This window comes from Geotrypetes seraphini, chromosome 1 (genome assembly GCF_902459505.1).
Source record: "Geotrypetes seraphini chromosome 1, aGeoSer1.1, whole genome shotgun sequence".
NCBI classification, from domain to species: Eukaryota; Metazoa; Chordata; class Amphibia; order Gymnophiona; family Dermophiidae; genus Geotrypetes; species Geotrypetes seraphini.
This window is the reverse complement of record NC_047084.1, coordinates 126,513,910-126,535,241: the sequence shown is the minus strand read 5'-3', so window position 1 is coordinate 126,535,241 and position 21,332 is coordinate 126,513,910. Positions and strand designations below refer to the sequence as shown.

General features: G+C 41.0%; 1 protein-coding gene across 3 annotated transcripts in view; it reads right to left on the bottom strand.

Moving 5' to 3' along the window:
• Nucleotides 1-21,332, bottom strand: part of USP53 (ubiquitin specific peptidase 53) — a 262,672-nt gene that overhangs the window by 175,999 nt on the left and 65,341 nt on the right. For all 3 annotated transcript variants that reach the window (XM_033938073.1, XM_033938084.1, XM_033938093.1), the window contains exon 6: nucleotides 11,433-11,538. In XM_033938073.1, coding sequence (XP_033793964.1) covers nucleotides 11,433-11,538 — 106 coding nt within the window. The remainder of the gene's footprint in view (nucleotides 1-11,432; nucleotides 11,539-21,332) is intronic.

Genomic DNA, 21,332 nt, shown 5'->3' with positions numbered 1-21,332 from the left:
TGGCCATCCGCTGAACCGACTCGACTCTGAGCACGTCTTTATGGTAATGTGGCCTCCAGAATTATCTATCTACCTTCTTCCCTCTTATTTTCATGGCACGTTACAATGTAATTTGTGCAAGCCACTGGAGCCTGTGAGCTCGGTCCCTGTCCCATCCCCACAAACCATCTCGCTTCTGTGCTCCTATTTTCTCCATTTCTAATATCTCCCCTATGTATCTGTCATTGCCCCCCCCCCTGTGTCCATATACCATCCCCATGGCATGTCCCCTTTATGTCTCTGTCCCTATGCCCCATGCACATAATTTCCCCTCTTTCTGTTACCTTCCTGTGTCCAGATTTCCCCTATCTTCCTCTTCCATACCAGCGTGTCTCTTCTTTTCAACCCCATCTAGCTTTTTTCCCTCTTTCTTCCCCCCCCCCCCCCTTGCTTCTAGCATCTGGCTCACCTGCCTGTCCTTCCCTTTCTTTCCTGCTGTGGGTTTTTCTTTCTGTCTTCATCCCCTTGGCCCAGAATCCTTTTCCCTTTCACTCCCTCCTTCCAATTTGAGCCGGGAACACGAGCGATCGCACGGTCCCCGCAGCCACCACTCGCCTGCCCAATCAATCCTACTGTTTAGTCAGCTATCTCCCTTCGCCTCACCTTAGTTTGTAGGTTTTGTTTTTCGGCGACATGCACGCGCGGCTGCTCAGTGTTCAATCTTCTGCTCTGCTGCAACTTCCTGTTTCCGGTTGCGTCGGAGCAGAAGATCGAAACTGAACAGTAGCGGGGACCGGGGGAGTCTCATGGGAGCGCGTGCGGGACCCGGCCTGAGGCCTAATCAGTGTCTGCACCGTACGGCACACCAGGCAACATCTCGCGGCACACTAGTGTGCCGCGGAACAGCGGTTGAAAAACACTGTACTAGAGGATGTAGTAAGAGTGGTTAGTGTAGCTGAAATGTTTAGACAAGTTTCTGGAGGAAAAGTCTATAGTCTGCTACTGAGACAAGACATGGGGAATGACACAACTGAATCGGTAGCAAGGAATACTGCTACTATTTGGGTTTTTGCCAAATAGTAGCTTACGACCTGTAATGGCCACCATGAAGACGGAATACTGGGCTATAAGGACCATTGGTTTTCTCCAGTAAGGCTGTCTTATGTTATGATTTTATTTCTAGTTGTGCCAAATCATTAAGTGTCCTTGTAGGATAGCAGGAATAGAGAACTGGACAGATATTAGAAAGTGATCAGACTACGGGACAGATTAAAAGCAGAAGAACATCTAAGAGAAGACTACGACAAGAGTATTACTCAGAACACGAGTGGGAAAATCAACTTGTTGAGGCAATGTCTTGAGCTAACATAGAAAAATCAGATGAGACATCTATGAAGGGAAGATTAAAATTTCCTAGGAGGATGATAAGAAAATATGAGGGGTGAAGGGGGGGTTATCCCTTAGTACAGGCAGCGTCCCGTTGGACTGGAGGACGGCTAACGTCATTCCACTCCACAAGAAAGGCTCAAAGATGGAGACAGCAAACTACAGACCAGTGAGTCTAACATCGATAGTGAGCAAACTAATGGAAACTCTAATCAAACACCAATTAGATAAGATCCTGGATGAGGAGAATCTACGGGATCCCCGACAACATGGATTTACTAAGGGGAGATCCTGCCAATCCAACCTGATCAGCTTCTTTGACTGGGTAACGGGGAAGCTGGATATTGGGGAGTCCCTGGACATCGTGTACCTTGACTTTAGCAAAGCATTCGATAGCGTACCACACCACAGGTTACTGAGCAAGATGAGTTCTATAGGATTAGGTAACACATTGACGAAATGGGTTGGGAGCTGGCTTGGAGGTAGGCTCCAAAGGGTGGTGGTGAACGGCACCCCCTCCGAAATGACGGAGGTGATTAGTGGAGTACCACAGGGCTCAGTCTTGGACCCAATCCTATTCAACATCTTTATAAGAGACTTGGCAGAAGGGCTTCGAGGTAAAATAACATTATTCGCCGATGACGCCAAACTGAGTAATGTAGTGGGCAAATGCACAACAGACGAAGATTCAGTGCCCGACAACATGATGCACGACCTACTCCTACTGGAGCGATGGTCTAGGACATGGCAACTCAACTTCAATGCCAAAAAATGCAAAGTTATGCACCTGGGCAGCCAGAATCCATGCAAGTCTTATACCCTTAATGGCGAGATCCTAGCAAAAACGGTAGCAGAACGAGACTTGGGGGTAATTGTCAGTGAGGACATGAAGTCTGCCAATCAAGTGGAGCAGGCTTCGTCCAAGGCAAGACAAATCATGGGCTGCATACGAAGGGGTTTCGTCAGTCGTAAGGCGGAAGTCATTATGCCATTGTATAGATCCATGGTGAGGCCCCACCTGGAATACTGTGTGCAATTCTGGAGGCCGCATTATCGCAAGGATGTGCTGAGACTGGAGTCGGTGCAGAGAATGGCCACCCGGATGGTCTCGGGACTCAAGGATCTACCATACGAAAAACGGCTTGACAAATTACAGCTATACTCGCTCGAGGAGCGCAGAGAGAGGGGGGACATGATCGAGACGTTCAAGTATCTTACGGGCCGCATCGAGGCGGAGGAAGATATCTTCTTTTTCAATGGTCCCACGACAACAAGAGGGCATCCGTTGAAAATCAGGGGCGGGAAACTACGAGGTGACACCAGGAAATTCTTTTTCACTGAAAGAGTGGTTGATCGCTGGAATAGTCTTCCACTACAGGTGATTGAGGCCAGCAGCGTGCCTGATTTTAAGGCCAAATGGGATCGGCACATGGGATCTATTCACAGGGCAAAGGTAGGGGAGGGACATTAAGGTGGGCAGACTAGATGGGCCGTGGGCCCTTATCTGCCGTCTATTTCTATGTTTCTATGTTATTGCTGATTGTTATTGAAGTGTGGTAGGGGGAGGTCGGCATGGGAGGAGCAGCAAGAGGGAGTGAGCATCCATCCTGCCTCTGTTTGGGTTCCGGGGGGGGGGGCAAGGCTTTTTTTTTATGAGCACTTCTGTGCCCATAGGAAAAAAAAAAACAGTCAGACCTGTTGATAACAGTTGCAACAGGTATTGTTTTTTGGGGGTCGGTAGTACAGATCCGATTATGGCAACCAATGTTAAGCCATTGATCAGATGGCTGGTTATTATTATTAATGACCTCATTTGCATACCAGAATCATGGAAAATCATGCAGTGAGCTGTTTTGGCCATTGGGTCGGCAAATTCGATCAGTCGCTAAATCAGTCAAACCAGTTTAAGGACTATCATTCGCTGATCGGAGGCTTTAGTGTATCTAGCCCTCAGAAGTTACTGTCTTTATAAAGAACAGGACTTTGTAACAACTGCCTTTTTCTTTTTTTAGTTAATGAAAAGCATCTTGTTTTCCAAGCTCCAAAATAATTGGAAGAGCCCAGCTCCATGTTGTGTCTCACTTTTCTTAACTATCCAATTTTTAGGAACATAACATAAAACTTTATTCTTCTATACCGCCATAATCAAAATTTCTAGGCAGTTTACACAAAAGAAGGCTGGACAATCAGTGAAATACAATACAAATAATTAAAATACAAGTTTCTTAAATACAGTCAAATCTCAGTTTGCGAGTAACCCGGTTTGCAAGTTGAGCAAAACATTCTCGCAAAACTTGTCTCGCAAACCGAGTGTTGACTTGATTTGCGAGCACCCCTCCCCCAAGAACTGGCATCGCTCCCTTCCGCTCGCAAACGTCCCCTCGCTCGAACCGGCATCTCCCCTACGCGAACCAGCACCCCCCCGCTCGAACAAATTGAAAAACTTAACCCCCGTCTGGCACCGGCACGCAGCCCACAGGACATGCTGGTGCCACTTGAAGAACTTCCTGCCTCTGACAGGCCTTGAGCATGCATCTGCGCATGTTCAAGCCTTCTCATTCTCCCTCTCGCCAAGATTCTCGGATATCTGTCCCCCCTGGCCTCCATTTACCTAATTCCAGCAGGGAGCAGCCTGCAGAAAGGATTGAGGGTACTTCAGCGATCCTTGCAGGTTGCCATAGGCCTCAGGAGCTGTCATCCCTCTGCCGCGATCCTGCCTCTGATGTCAGAGGAGAGGCGGGACCGCGGCAGAGGGATGACAGCTCCTGAGGCCTATGGCAACCTGCAAGGATCGCTAAAGTACCCGCGATCCTTTCTGCAGGCTGCTCCCTGCTGGAATTAGGTAAATGGATGCACGGCAGGCCAGGGAGGAACACGCAGGCCTTCTGGGGGGGACAACAGGCTTTTGGGAGGGTGGTACAGGTCTTCAGGGGTGGGGTGCAGGCCTTGGGGGGACAGGCCTTCAGGGGTGGGGTGCAGGCCTTGGGGGGACAGGCCTTCAGGGGTGGGGTGCAGGCTTTCAGAGGGGATATAGTCCTTCAGAGGGGTGCAGTCCTTCGGGGGTGGGGTGCAGGCATTCAGAAGTGGTGATACAGGCCTTCAGGGGGGGTGCTATCCTTCGGGGGGGGGACATGCCTTCAGGGGAGGGGGGCCCTGGTATAGAAGTACACAGATGGAGGGAGGGAGGGTTCAAAGAGACATGCATATGCCGGACTTTAGGGTGCAGAAATAATGGGTCTAAAAAGAGAGGAGAGGGAGAGAGATGGTGGACAATGGGATTTAGGGAGGGAAGGAACAGAAAGGGAGAGAAATTGGACACAAGGGATAGTGTGGAGGGGGGGATAGAGATACTGGATAGGAGGGTAGTTGGGAAAAGAAAGAGAGATATAGTGGACCATGGGGTGGTGGGGACGGAGGGATAGATGCTGGATGAAAGGGTAGTTGAGAAAAGGTGGATCTGTGGATGGAGACGAAAAAAAGGAAACATGCCACACCTTCGGGGAGGGAAGGGAATCGGAAGGGGAGGACAGAGATAGAAGATGGATGGTTAGCACAGAAAGACGAAAGGAAGAGACCCTCGCAAACAAGTTATCAGAAGACAACCAGAGCTAAGGACCAACAAGATTTGAATAATGACCAGTCAACAAAAGATAGAAAAACTAATTATATTTTCTGTTTTGTGATTAGAATATGCCAGATTTGAAATGTGTATCCTGCCAGAACTGGTGTTAGATCGCAAACGTGAGCTAGGATTTAACAGAGAGGAAAAGTCTTTTTTGTTTGTTTATTTTGTTTACACCACAGCACCAGTGTGGTTAGGAGAAGGCAAAGGGGGTAAAGAGGCTATAAAATAAACCCACTAGGATTTTTGAAAAAAAAACATCCAATTGGGCAGGAAAATCGAATCAAAGTTTTTTTTCCTGAATTAGGCAGCACTAGTAAGGACTAATATGGTCATTTTTTTTCAACCCAAATATCAATCGGACAGCCGTATTCTGTACTATTCTCAATTTTCTCAGGATTTTCTTTGGAGCTCCCAAACAAATAATATTGCAGTAATCCAGTATGGATAAGACTAATGCCTGCACTAATAGTTTAAAGGATCAAAATATTTTTTAATGATCTTTAGTTTCCATAGTGCAAAAAAGCACTTCTTTACCACTAAGTTCGTATGTTCTGCCATGGTTAGATGCGAGTCTAGTGCGACTCCCAATATTTTTATAGATTTTGAAATTGGGTAATTATTAATCATGACCATTTAAACAACGCGATGGTCTGGTTATTTTGTCTTTTGGGCTGACTAGAAAAAATTTAGTCTTTTCTGTATTGAGTTTCAATTTAAAATTGATTGTCCATTGCTCTTATCTTGGTCATGATATGAGAAATTTGTTTTTAAATATCATTAGTTAAATCATTTAAAGGAATTAAAATAGAAATATCATCAGCATATATATAAAAGTTTAGATTTAAATTTTGCAGTAAATTTCCTAAAGAGGAAACATAGATATTAAATAGCGTAGGTGATAATGGGGAATCCTGAGGTACCCCAGATGGATTACTCAAAGAATGAGAGTAATTACCATCACAAACCACTCGGTATGATCTTTTCGTCAAGAAACCCTGAAACCAATTCCAAACTTTTCCTGAAAGTCCCATTGCATCCAAGCAACTCAACATTATTTTATGGTCCACTAAATCAAAAGCACTGCTAAAATCCAATTGCAAGATTAAGGCACTAGTACCTTTACTAAAAAGACCATGAAGATGATCAAGGATTGAAGCTAAAACTGTCTCTTTACTAAAACCTTTTCTAAATCCTGACTGATGTTCATTAAGGATATTAAATTTACCTAGATAATTCATCAATTCTAAATTAACCAATCCTTCCAAAAGCTTGGTAAACAAGGGAATGCTTGTTATAGGCCTGTAATTGGATTTCAGGGCAATTGATTCCTTCTGATCTTTCGGGATAGGTATTATCAAGATATGTCCCATTTCATCATAAAATAATCCCTTGTTAAGTATAGCAGATAGCCAATTAAATAGATCCACTTTAAAATCGAGTGTTGCAACTTTCATAATTTTTGAGGAACATTCATTCAGCAAACAATTTGATTTAGTATATTTATTAAATAAATTTAAAAATTGATGCCAATTTGGAATCTCGAAGTGGTCCCAAAATATGTCCACTCTGGAATCAGGCTTGTAATTGGCCCGCGCATGGACAGTCGACAATGAGGCAGACAGCGGCTTCAGCTGTCTAGAAGCACACCAGGAAGAAAAGCGGGTCCACTTCTGATGGTAACATTGGCGAGTGGATTCCTTTTGGGACGTTTCCAGGACATCAAGCACAGGCTGGGAGAACTGGAATGAGGGCAATAAGTCTCGAGGAACCAAGCTGTTAAGTGCAGAGACTGAAGGTTGGGATGGAGCAAAGATCCCTGATCCTGCGCAAGCAGAGAAGGAAAAACAGGCAGAGGAAGAGGCTCCCTGGAACTGCGTTGCAACAGAAGGGAGAACCATGGCTGTCGGAGTCACCGAGGCGCAATCAGAATCATGGTGACACGTGAAGACTTGAGCCTGACGAAAGTCTTCAGAATCAGAGGGAATGGAGGGAACGCATGCAGGAACTCATTCGTCCAATCCAGAAGGAAGGCATCTGCCTCGATCCTGAGAGGGGTGTAAACCTTGGAGCAGAAATGGGACAACTTGTGACTGAGGGGGGGACGCGAACAGATCGATGTCTGGAGTCCACCAACGAGCAAACACCTAACGCAGGGTTACGGAGTAGAGGGACCACTCGTGAGGCTGCAGCAGACGACTCAACTTGTCTGCCAGACAGTTCCCTGGCCCTGAATGTAGACAGCTCGAATGAATATGTTGCGGCAGATGGCTCAATCCCAGAGTCGCATCGCCTCCTGGCACAGGGTCCTGGAACCCGTGCCCCCCTGTTTGTTGATATAATACATGGCGACCTGGTTGTCGTTGCGAACTAGCACCACTCGGTCACGAAGTAGGTGACAAAAGGCTTTCAGAGCGAGGAAAATCGCTCGAAGCTCCAGAAGGTTGATGTGATAAAGGCTGTCGGCACGGGACCAAAAACCCTGGGTGCACAGACCGTCCAGATGAGCCCCCCAAGCATAGGTCAACGAGTCCGTCGTGAGGACCTTTTGCGGAGGAGCATGGAACAGAAAACCTCTGGAGAGATTGGAAGAGCGCATCAACCAACGGAGAAACCTCCTCAATGAAGGAGTTTCGACAATGTGACGAGAGAGAATCCCGATCCTGGGTCCAATGGGACGCCAGAGTCCATTGAGAAGTACGGAGGTGAAGTCTGGCAAAAGGAGTCACGTGAACCTTGGAGGCCATGTGACATAGGAGGACCATCATGAGCCGAACCGGCGCCGAGTGCAGATGGGTCACCATTCGGCACAAACGGATAAGGGCCTCCTGACGAGGCCGAGGCAAGAAGGAGCGGAGACAAACTGTGTCCAGGACCGCTCCGATGAACTCGAGAGACTGGGACGGGCAGAGGTGAGACTTGGGAAAGTTCAACTCGAAGCTGAGACTCTGAAGGAGCAAGATGGTCTGTCTCGTCGCTTGCAGGACTTTGGTGCGAGAGGACGCTTTAACCAGTCGTCGAGGTAGGGAAACACCTGCAGGCCGTGGAGGTACAGGGCTGCAGCTACCACAACCAGACATTTCGTGAAAACCCTCGGAGAGGCCGCCAGGCCGAAGGGAAGAACACGGTACTGGAGATGGAGATCCCCCACCCGGAATCTCAAATACCGGCAAGAGGCCGGGTGTATCAGAATGTGCGTGTACGCCTCCTTGAGGTCATAGAAACATAGAAGATGACGGCAGATAAGGGCCATAGCTCATCAGGTCTGCCCACTCTACTGACCCATTTCCAAGTCTACTATCCTAGGCATCCCACTCCTGGTGACAGGTTCCCTTGGCTTAACCCTCTAAGGGATCCCACATGGGCATCCCATTTGCTCTTAAATTCTTGCACGCTGTTTGCCTCGATCACCTGCACCGGGAGCTCGTTCCAAGGATCAACCACTCTCTCGGTGAAGAAATATGTTCTGGTGTCGCCATGAAATTTCCCGCCCCTGAGATTGAGCGGATGCCCTTTTGTGGCTGAGGGTCCTTTGAGAAAGAGAGGTCTGGGTCATGTTGTGATCGCTGTTTCCTAGGGGTCCTAGCACCACCACCTCCTTTGCCCGTTGAGGATTAGGTCAAGAGTGGCATCTCCCCGTGTTGGTTCCGCGACCAGCTGTTCCATGAAACAGTCCCTCGTGACCTCCAGGAATCTGGTCTCCCTCATGCAGTTTGAGTGTCCAATACTCCAGTCTATCCCAGGGTAGTTGAAATCCCCCATCACCATCACACTTCCGCTTTTGCATACCTGCCTCAGCTCAGCCTCCAGGTCCTGGTCGAGTGCTTCCAGTTGTCCAGGTGGGCGATAGTACAGACCCAATTTTATGTCTGCTCCAATTCCTCCAGGTAGCTTAACCCATAGTGATTCCAAGTCGTCCGCCCTTACTGTTGTTTCCATCCTGGTTGAAGGTATGGAGTCCTTTATATAAAGCGCTATTCCTCCACCCTTCTTGTGTGTCCTGTCTCTCCTGTAGAGTTTGTACCCTGGTATGGCCACATCCCATTTGTTGTCATCAGTCCACCACATTTCTGTGACTCCAATTATGTCCAGGTCCTTTGTACTGGCTATGAATTCTAGTTCTCCCATTTTGGCTCTTAGGATCCTAGCATTAGTGTATAGGCAATTTAAGTCCTGGTTGTTTGCCTTTTTCGCTGGTTCTCCTCGTGGTTTGGCGCTCCTGCCAACCTCTTCATGGGTTGCCAGCCCCCGAGCATTGTTGTGTTCATCCCCATCCTGCGGTGTGTCCGTGTCATCCTCAGCCTGCTTCCCCATGTTTGGATGACCCTCTGGTTCCTGTTGTTCTCTCTTAATCCTGCTTGCTAGGTTCATTTGTGCATTGGCTCCCTGCATTGCGTCCTTTGCCCAAAATTTCCCTCTCAGTCCCGAGTCCTCTTTTACAAATTTCTGGTTCAGTATCCTTGTTCGATACTTTGGTTTGATGTGTCGAGGGCAGGTCGACTGTCGGCTTTCCCCTTCTCCTCAGTTTAAAGCCAAGTCTTCAAGCAAGTCTGCTTGCAAAAACGTCGGCTAGGGGGCTCCGTCGGTGACGTCACCTACATGTAGAGAATATGTTGCCTGCTTGTCCTGGGATAAAATAATTTTTGTTTTCTGAGGAGGTATCGGTGAATAAGAGCGCTATCCAGAGCACTGACTGACAAACTATGCCAGGGCTGCCCAAGTTCGGTCCTCGAGATCTACTGGCAGGCCAGGTTTTCAGGATATCCACAATGAATATGCATGAGGGAGATTTGCCTGCACTGCCTCTTCTTGGTATGCAAATCTCTCTCATGCATGTTCATTGTGGATATCCTGGAAACCTGGCCTGCCAGTAGATCTCGAGGACCGGACTTGGGCAGCCCTGATCTATGCCATTTATCAGCATTACTGTCACTAAACATTCACATCATTCTGCTCCTCTTATAACACATAACGTGACTATGAAATTAAATGAAGTGATAAATCAACGTGAAGAGAGTTTTACACAAGTTCAATTTATTTAATATACCGCAAATATAAAACCAAGAGGCAAATCTCTAAGTGTAAAAACAAAACAAACAAACAAGAGTAAGAAAACGTGAAGAAAGACAATTGAGAACATGGGGAAAGAGGGAATCAACAGATTATAATTAAAAAAAAGGTTGGGGAAAGGGATGAACAATGTGATGAGGGAGGAAATAAAGAATTCAATTCTGCGCATGGAAGAGAGAGGTAGCCATCAGGAAGAAGTATATTAAGAACTAAAGGCCAAAGAGTCAACGTACATAGGTTGTGTGTTATTGAATTAGGCCATTTTTGTTGATGGCTCTGTACGGGGCAGAAGCGTAGGAAGATAACTTCTGCCCCACTTCACCACTAGACCACCAGATAAGATGTGGAGAGGTCCGGGAGATGGGGGTGGGTCAGAGTCAGCCACTTAAAAGGAGGAAAGTAACTTGGAGTTTTCATGGCTCTGTGCCTTTACAACTTACAGTCACGGGTCATGGCACAGGGCAGGAGCGCAGAAGATCACTTTTGCCCCGTTTCACCGCTAGGCCACCAGGTATGGCATGGAGAGGTCCGGGAGGTGAGGGTTGGTCAGGGTTTAGAAACTCGCATATAACCGAAGTCGCAAGTCCTAAACCTATGAATTTGGAGAAGTGTAGTCAAAAGAGAACCAACAAAGTAGTTTGTAAACATCATACTCTTAAGAACATAAGAACAGCCATACTGGGTCAGACCAATGGCCTGTTCTCATGGTGGCCAAAACCCAAGGAGTAGCAACATTTCATGCTATTGATCCAGGGCAAGCAGTGGCTTCCCCATGTTTTTCTAAACAGCAGACTATGGACTTTTTCTCCAGGAACTTAAAACCAGCTACGCTATTTGCTCCTACCACAACCTCTGGCAACGATAATCTGACAGAAATGCAATTTTAACTGTTTGCGTGTGTTAGTGCACTTTACACACAAGGAAACAGTTATAGTAACATAGTAACATAGTAGATGACGGCAGATAAAGACCCGAATGGTCCATCCAGTCTGCCCAACCTGATTTTTTTTTTTTTTTTCTTCTTAGCTATTTCTGGGCGAGAATCCAAAGCTTTACCCGGTACTGTGCTTGGGTTCCAACTGCCAAAATCTCTATTAAGACTTACTCCAGCCCATCTACACCCTCCCAGCCATTGAAGCCCTCCCCTGCCCATCCTCCTCCAAACGGCCATACACAGACACAGACCGTACAAGTCTGCCCAGTAACTGGCCTAGTTCAATCTTTAATATTATTTTCTGATTCTAAATCTTCTGTGTTCATCCCACGCTTCTTTGAACTCAGTCACAGTTTTACTCTCCACCACCTCTCCCGGGAGCGCATTCCCGGGAGAAACTACCAAGATCTAGAATGCAGCCATTGTGTTTGATGTACTCACTGGGCACTTTCTGAAGTCATCAGCAGTGTTTGCCGCTTGCAACAACTCTGCAAACATTTCAGGTTTCCGCCGCTCATGCCGCTCCAACATTCGATTCACTTCTTTGCTGCGAGTAAAACATAGACCAGTTTCAATTATCAATCACCTCTAACAAGCAGCAGCAGGCAGATATTTTGTTATTTGTTAGCAGTACAAAAAAGACCCAATAGTAGCAATCCTTCTGCAACCCACAACTACTGGGTTATACAATCTGCTACACCAGTTTAACAATTCCACCCTAAGGGAACACAAATATCCCAAATGCCACTCCGAATGAAAGTGCAGCAGTATAAAGAGGGTCTCCAGTGTATTAGGGCTGAGATTGTTGAAAGCAATGGCTCATACCCTCCAATGCACAAAGCTCAAAATCAGGCTACTCGTAGGGTTTACTTTGCATCATTCAACTCCCAGATATACCAAGTACATTTAGTGTAAATGCGAGTCATGGAAAAAAAAAAAAAAAAAATCAATATAAGAGTCAGTCTCATTCCAAGTGTAAATATGTGTAGCTTTGCAATAGGTCTGCAACATAAAACAAAATAAAATTTTGTTTGTATACTGCAATACTGTGAAGTTTGATGCAGTTAACAGGAATTAAGTAGAAGACTGTACATGAGAGGTGAGGGAACAAGTACAAACAACATAGGAGCACGACAAGGTCAGTGTCGAACACAAAAAAACCCCAGCAATCTTCAAGTGACCAGATTTCAAATTCCAATATAGATGCGAGGATCCAAAAGCAGGTAGCGAGGCGGGGGGGGGGGGGGGGATTATGTATGAATCCGTGCATATAGCTTTTACCATCATCTTAAGGTGCATGTGAGCCAAGAGGCAAAAAGGGGCCAAAAGTCATAACTGTGTGAAGAGTAGCACTGAAAATGGTCAAATATAATGAAACATTTCTTAGGCGTTATTGGTATTATTTAGCCATGGCTGAATAACAACTGTTTTGATAAATTCTTCAGCAGGAATCCCAGAACAAACTTAAGACTCAAAAAAAAGAATGCTATAATGCACGAATCTAGTGTTTGGTACAGAACAACGCAGTCCACTATTTTGTTGAATCTCATGGGTCATACATTTTTAAATAAAGAAAAAATAAAATAAAATCAATGACACTTTCCACATCAAACAATCCAGATTCAGTATTCCTACAAAACTGTCCATTAGAGACTCCACCCTAAAGAAAACCACAATATAGCTGAAACATCAAAGTTGTCAATTTGACTCCTTTGATTTTCAAGGTGAGACTAGCCAGCCTCCCAGAACAGACATTTCTTACTTGTGGGGATTCATCTGCTGTACTAAGGGCTAGATAAACTAACCTTCTGATCCGTGTGCGATTGGAAGCAGGCTGACCTCCTGCTCCGTAGGCCTCCCACCCTCCCGACTGGACCGGATGGCCCACCCCTGGCACGGCCCATATCTAAAAGTTGGAAGCAGGAGGGGTGCTCAGTCCTTCCTGTTCCATAGGCCTCCCACCCACCCCCACCTGACTGAACAGCCCACCCCCTTGTGGGCCCAGCAACCCCTACCTTCAATTTGGGAGCAGGAGGGGTGATCAGTCCTTCCTGCTCTGTAGGCCTCCCACCCCCCGACTGGACCGGACGGCCCACACCTGGGTGGGCCTGGCAACCCCCAGCAAAGCACCCCCTGGCCCCAGCCCTAACTGAGCCAATCAGGGCCTTAGGCTCCTCCCTGTGCATCACATGATGCACAGGGGCAAGGCCTAAGGCCCAGGCAGATGCGTCACTGGAATCTGGAGCAGGAAGGACCGAGCACCCCTCCTATTCCCAACTTTTAAATACGGGCCATTACATTACAATGTACTTGTTAACCGCATTACCAAAAGTTCTTTTTTTTTTTTCAGACATAACTCCATTTAATTTAATGCCTACAGCTAGGTGTTTTTCATGCTGATCTCTGTATTTGCCCAAGTTTCTCTAACACACACTGGAACAGAGTACCATCAGAAAACATCGATGAACATTTTGAAAGAAACAAACTTCTTTTTTTTTTTTTTTAATCTTTATTCATTTTATTTCTTTCAACAAGTGTACAATATTATTACAATTGATTCACATAACTCACTTGACATTCTTAAACAACGTTATTATACATATTTTAATTCCCCCACCCACCTCCCATCCTTCCCCATATCAACAAAATAATCTATCCAAACATATACATACCTAGACATCTCTCTTCTACATTACAATTAATCTTACATTAACCTATCCCTCCCCCCACCCTTTCTTCCTCAAACTCTTTGTTTATTGTATTATATAAATTAAATGCACAACAAATATAACTCATCATATTACATATATCCCCTAAAATTCCTTAACAATATATTTCCAAAAAATTTACCTCCCTTCCTTTTCTATTCATACATATATACCATATTTCTTATATGCATTAATCAGTTAAAATATACCGCTATTTAATTAGAATATCCTATCCCCCCCCCATTTCTACAAATTATCCCATAAGGAAAAACAATAAACCTTAATCATTATAATATTCAATTAATGGCCTCCACACCTCCTGAAACCTTTTAAAATGACCCTTCTGTACTGCAAGTAGTCTTTCCATCTTGTACATATGACATACTGAGTTCCACCAGAAACTACAATTCAGTCTAGAACAGTCTTTCCAATTAGTCGTTATTTGCTGCGGAATCGGAAAGAAGTAGGGAGATTGTGGATGCCTTTCAAGAGGCTCTGCTCAGACAAATGGCGACGGAACCCACAAGGGAAAAAGCGATATTGGATCTGGTCCTCACAAATGGAGAGAGTATCTCTAATGTTCGAGTGGGTGCTCACCTGGGTAGTAGCGATCATCAAACGGTTTGGTTTGATATAACGGCTAAAGTGGAGAGCAGCCGCACGATACTTAAAGTCCTAGATTTCAAACGTACGGATTTTAATGCTATGGGAGAGTACCTGAAGAAAGAGGGTGTTAGGATGGGAGGACATAAAAGAAGTGGAAAGACAGTGGTCTAAGCTGAAAGGAGCGATAAAAATGGCTACGGACCTTTATGTGAAGAAAATCAATAAAAACAAGAGAAAAAGGAAGCCGATATGGTTCTCCAACCTAGTGGCTGAGAAAATAAAGGCGAAAGAGTTGGCGTTCATGAAATATAAAAAAACCCAAGAAGAGGAGAGCAGAAAGAACTACAGGGTGAAACTGAAAGAAGCCAAGAGAGAGATACGTTTGGCGAAGGCACAGGCGGAAGAACAAATGGCTAAAAATGTAAAAAAGGGAGATAAAAATTTTTTCAGATATATATATTTTTTTGGATTTATAATTTTTATTCATTTTCAAATTTTACATAAAGTGTACAAAATATTGAAATACAATTAATGAATACACAATATCACTTTTATATCTAATACATATTATTCTAAATATATTTTTATCCCTTCTCCCTCCCCCCACCCTTCTAGTATTTTCCAATCATATATTACATATTGTATATCATATTATATCATATTGTGTAAAAGTTGTTTTCATTACCCTCCCCTTCCATGTGTGTCACAAAGAAGATATTGAAAAGAAGAAAAGAAGAGAAATCTTACTAATTATTCATTACAATATTTTGTCAATGGCCCCCATATTTTTATAAATTTAGTATATGTCCCTCTTTGTATTGCTATTGCTCTTTCCATTTTGAATATATGACATATTGTATTCCACCAAAATGTATAATTTAGGTTACTATAATTCTTCCAATTGTTAGTTATATGCTGAATGGCAACCCCTGTCATGACTAATAAAAGTTTGTTATTTTCTAGTGAAATTTGACTTTTTTTCCTCATCATCATTCCAAATAACACTGTATCATATGATATTGCTATATGATTTTCCATCAATTTATTAATTTGTGGCCAAATTGCATTCCAAAAACTTTTAATGTAGGGACAATGATATATTAAATGATCCAACGTCCCAGGTTCCAGACTACAGTGCCAGCATCTATTAGACCTGGAACTGTCTAATTTTTGCAAACGTGTAGGGGTCCAAAAAGCTCTATGTAATAAAAAGAACCAAGTTTGTCTCATAGATGCTGACACTGTACATCTCATTCTCCAAGACCAAATTAGTGGCCATTGAGAGCAGTAATTTGATGCTTAATCTCAATGCTCCAAATGTCTCTTAGACCATTTTTTGGTTTTTTTATTCAAATATCCAGATATTAATTTATACCACAATGCGGCTTGATGCCCTAGGAAGTCTGCTTGAAAACATAAGAACTTTAAACTATATTGATTATTCAATGTTTTCCATTCAGGGAACCCAACCTGAATGGCCTGCTTCAATTGCAACCATTTAAAACTTTGTGTTTTACTAAGACCAAATCTATGTTGCAATTGTGAAAATTCCAGCAGTTTACCTTCTGAAATAACATCATCTAGAGATCTAATGCCTGCAATAATCCAGTTCTTCCAAAGGATTTGAGCTCCGCCAATTTTGATCTTGGAGTTTATCCATAAAGATTGATTAGTTGATTTGTTTATTGGGATAGGTGTTAATTTACTTATAAACCTCAATGTTTTCCAAGTATCCATTAATATTTTATTTTCTCTGTATCTTCTAGGTATGTTAATACTTGGAAGATGAACTAAATTTAGGGGAAACATAAGGCGCCATTCCAAATACAACCAATCTGGTGCATTATCTATAAGTTCTGGGAGGATCCAATACATACCCTGACGTAGAATATAGGCTTGATGGTACCTATAGAAATTTGGAAAATTTACCCCTCCCTCCTTAATTGATTTTTGCAAAGTTACTAAAGCTATTCTAGGTGTTTTACCAAGCCAAAGAAATTTTGTTAAAATGCTATTAAGCTTTTTATAAAAGGACCCCTGAAAATAAATAACAAACTACAGGCAGCATCATCATTTTAATAGTTTGAACTCTCCCCCACCAAGAAATATGTAAAGGGTTCCATTGCTCACACAATTCCGTAACTTTTTTTAATACAAATTTTTCATTCTCTTTTACGGTATCTTCAATTGTATTTTTAACTTGAATGCCAAGATATTTAAATCCTTCTTCTTTCCATATAAACGGAAAAGCGTCAATTAATCCTTTTACACAATGAACATTTAAAGGTATAATTTCAGATTTATTCCAATTAATTTTATAACCTGAAAATTTGCTAAACATATCAATTAATTCCAATAGACAAGATAAGGTAGACTCTGGATTTCTCAAATAAAGTAAAATATCATCCGCATAAGCCGAAATTTTATATTCCATATCAGAATATGGAATACCCTGTATCCCCCTTGCTTGCTGTATTGCTAACAATAAGGGTTCTAATACAACATCAAATAACAAAGGAGATAAAGGACAACCTTGTCTAACTCCCCTCTGCAATTGAAAACCATCAGATATCATATTATTAATATTTAATCTTGCAATCGGGAAGCTATACAAAGTTTTTACCATTTGTATAAATCCAGAACCTATACCAAACCATTCTAAAGCCTGATACATAAAATTCCATTCTACCCTATCAAACGCTTTTTCTGCATCCAATGAAACTGTAAAAGCCGGTTCATCTATTTTTTTTGATAAATTTAACATATGAAACAATAATCTAGAGTTGTTAGAGGAATGTCTTTTAGCAACGAAACCCGTCTGATGCGTGTCTATAATATGTGGGAGAGCTTTGGCTAATCTCAAAGCCAAAATTTTCGCCAAAAGTTTATTATCCACATTTATTAAAGATATAGGCCTGTAGTTTGAAATCAAAGTAGGATCTTTATTTGGCTTAGGCAAAACAATTACTATTGATTCAGCCATAGTACCTTTAATATCACCTTTTATAAGTTGTGTCTGATATAAATTTAGTAAATATGGGGAAAGGACATTTTGAAATGTTTTATAAAATTCTACTGTATAACCATCACCCCCTGGAGCGGATCCAACTCTAAGAGATCTCAACGCTGTTTCTAATTCTTTTAATGATATAGGTTCATCTAAACTCCGTTTTATATGATCAGGAATCTTAGGTCCATTAATAGAATCTAAAAAATTTTTACCATCTTTTTGTCTCTCCAAATAAGGCTCGGAAGAATACAGGTCCTTATAAAATTTTAGAAATTGTTTTAAAATTATATTTGTTTGATTTGTTATTATACCATTATCATCTTTTATCCCATTTATATTAGTTCTTCTTTTTTTTGCTTTAAGATAATTTGCCAATAATCTTCCCGCCTTATTAGAATTTCCATAATACATTGCTTGCTTGGAAAACAAATCTCTTCTTATAATTTTTGAAGTTAATTCATTATATTTACCTTTTGCTTTCAAAAGAGCTTGCAAAACCTCATGTTCCCATTTACTTACCAATTTAGCTTCTAATGTTTTAATTTCTTTTTCTAGTTCTATATATTGCATTTTAATCTGTTTCCTAACAAAAGCTGAATATGATATAATATTACCCCTCATAGTTGCTTTAAATGCATCCCATACATTCTCAATAGATGTATCTTCCACTAAATTTATTTGAAAGAAATCATTAATTTGTGTTTTAAAATTTTCCAAAAATCTGTCATCCATAAGCAATGCATTATCAAATCTCCAAAGAGGTCTACCATTCTCCAATTGATCCAATTGTAATTCTATCCATACTCCCGCATGATCCGAAATAATAATAGGATCTATGGAAGCTTTAATAACCTGTTGCACCTTATTTGTTGAAACAAAAATATAATCTATTCTTGAAAATGATTTATGAACCTGTGAACAAAATGAAAATTCCTGATCATTAAAATGAAGAATACGCCATATATCCTTCAAATCACATGATTGAGCCAAATTATCTAAACCTAAAGATTTTATGCTTTTACCTGGTTTTTTATCCAATAATGGATCCATTACAGCATTAAAATCTCCAGCCACCACTAAATTAGAAGCAGCCAGTGGTAACAACATACTCTGTAACTTTTTTAAAAATTCTGATTGATTCGAATTAGGGGCATATATATTGAACAACGTCAGGGCATTATTTCCCATACTTATATCGATATGTATCCATCTTCCATGTGGATCTGAATTTATTACCTTAAAATTGGCCATACATTTTTTATTTATAAGAATTGCTACCCCTGCTTTTTTACCTGCTGCTGGAGCAAAAAAACATTCCTTTACCCACCCATCCTTTAGTTTTTTTGATTCCTTTATATTCAGATGAGTCTCCTGCAAACAGTAAACATCCGCGTTTTGCTTTTTTAAAAATGCTAATATCTTTTTCCTTTTGATTACATGATTCAGGCCATTGACATTAATAGAATATATCTTAAAAGACATTGTATATTTTAAAACTTATCATCATAATCTTTTTCCTTTCTTCCTTCATATTTAAAATCCAAAAAATTTTCTCTATGACACACATTTTTCCCCTGGAGTATCCAATCCCTTATTAATCTTTTCCTTAATCGTTCTAGTAAAACCCATCTTTTTCCCACCCTTTCCCCCCCAATATAATGACTGCTTAAGGACACACATTGGAACAGCAACCCGAACATTCCCCTCCCCTCTAGGCAACCAATATTTAATTAATATCCCCTTTATCATTTCTTAAAATAAATTCATTAATCTTTCACATTGTATCTTAGTATATCTTCTTCTAAACATAAAATCTTTTCCCCCCCCCCTTTTTTTTTTTTTTTACCATTTTACCATTTTCGAAGTGATTATATTTTCTATCTGTTATATTAACCTTTGATAACTTTAACCATATTTTACTCCTAACATTCCATTAATGTATCTTTATCCACTCATCAATCTTTAATTTATATTTCTCCAATATTTTAGTTTATATCACAAAATTCTATCATAAACATATATTTAATATAGTAATGTTATTTTTCTATATCTCATATATTCTATTCCAGCAATTCATATCCTCCTTTTAATATATAAAAATAAATATCCATATCTTAATATACTTCTTTAAAAATTGATTATAAATTTTGAATTATTATTATTTATTTATATTTCAATAATTTTTTTTTTATTATCCTTTCATTCTAAAAAATGAAATTAATATATTTTTTTTATATTTTTCCTCTTTTCGAATTAATACCAAATCCTTTTGAAACTATAATATTACAAAATCAAAATTTATAGTTAATATTTAGTATATTTTTCTTATTTATTTTACATTTTCATTTCCTTTCTTTTATTTGCATCTAAATGTCATAGATCATGTTTTCTTATTTATATTCTTCTTCCCTTTAGTCTCTTGAGTGTCATTAGTCATTTTATTTAATATCCTTTTTTCCATTCTGCTTTCTTCTTTTACCAAATTGTATCATTATCTGGTGTATTCTTCTTTTTTTCTCCTTTTGTTATTTATTCAAGTTTTTTATTACTTTATGATCACTCTTTACTCCAGCCATCCAACTTTTACTTTTCTAAAGTTTAGACTCTTGAGTTTCCAGTCCATCTTTCTTGTCTATTTCTTCTTTATATTTTTTTTTTGTTGTCTTTTTCTTTAGTTTGTTTTATTTCCTGTTCTTTATTTCATATTCTTCTTTCTTCAGTATTCCAAAGTCTCACAGTTTTATATTGAAATTTATTTTTTTTTTCACAATGTACATCAAAACCAGTCTTAAAATCTTCTGTTCATTTCAACATCCATTATGTTAGAATGACATAGGTTCTGATTTTGAAAGGAAGGTCTTTAGTTTTTCCGGATCTTCAAAATACAAGGATTTATCTCCAGAAGATAACCTAATTTTTGCTGGGTAATACAAACCATATTTATATCCCTTTTCCTTTAATTGAGGTCTCAAGTCTAGGAATCTCTTTCTTTTATTTGCTGTGTTTTTAGCAAAATCAGGCAAAAACCATATTTTGGATCCTTTGTAATTTAAATTTTTGTCTTTCTTGGCAGCATTTAAAATTTCTATTGCTTGCTGGTATCTTAGCATTTTAAATATTAATGGTCTTGGTCTGCCTTGATTTTCCATATTTTTTAATGGGATCCTGTGCGCCCTTTCTATTTCTAATGGCTGTTTAAAATCCAATTGCAGTATTTTAGGAATTAAATTTTCTAAAAATTGTATGGCATTTTTCCCTTCCAAATTTTCCTGCATTCCAAAAAGTTTTATATTCTTTCTTCTTCCTCGGTTTTCATAATCTTCCAGCTGATTTTTCAATTGAATCAGTTCCAAACTGTCATTTTTACATCTGTTTCCTTCACATTCTAAAACCTCCATTTTAGTTTCTAAGTCAGTTGTTCTTTTATTATTTATTTCCATGTGTCTGTGGATATTTAGTATTTCTTCCTTCATTTCAGTCTTATTACTCACAGTCTCTTTAAGCATTTGTTTAATTTGTCTCAGTTCCTCCATAACTTCTGCTTTGCTCAGCACATCCGACTCTTCAGCAGGAAGCGGGACCTTACTTGGTGTAATTTGATCCTGCTTCTGCCTTTTTGCCGACTGACCAGTTTCATTTTTATTTTGTCGGGTGCTTGCCATGCTCCTGTACTTCTTTTGATTTTTTTTTTTTTTTCGTCGATTTTATTTCTCCACAGTTATCTTTAGGATCGTGTATACTCTTGCCAGCCACTCTGTCTAGTATCTTGCCTTCGATGTCGTACTGCACAGCACAAAGAAAAAAGCCGGCAAAGAAGTAACTGATCTTTTTGGCTCCTTACCTTCAGGGCTTTGCTTCAGTACCGGCGGAGGAGGGTTGTATCAAACTGCCATAGTTTCAGCATCGACAGGCACTAGCTTTTTACCAAAATCGGCTTGAAGGGGGAAACTTTTTTTTTTTTTCGCCGTTGGCTAGTTCAATGTTCAATAGCCTGCCTTCACTGCCGCACCGCACCAG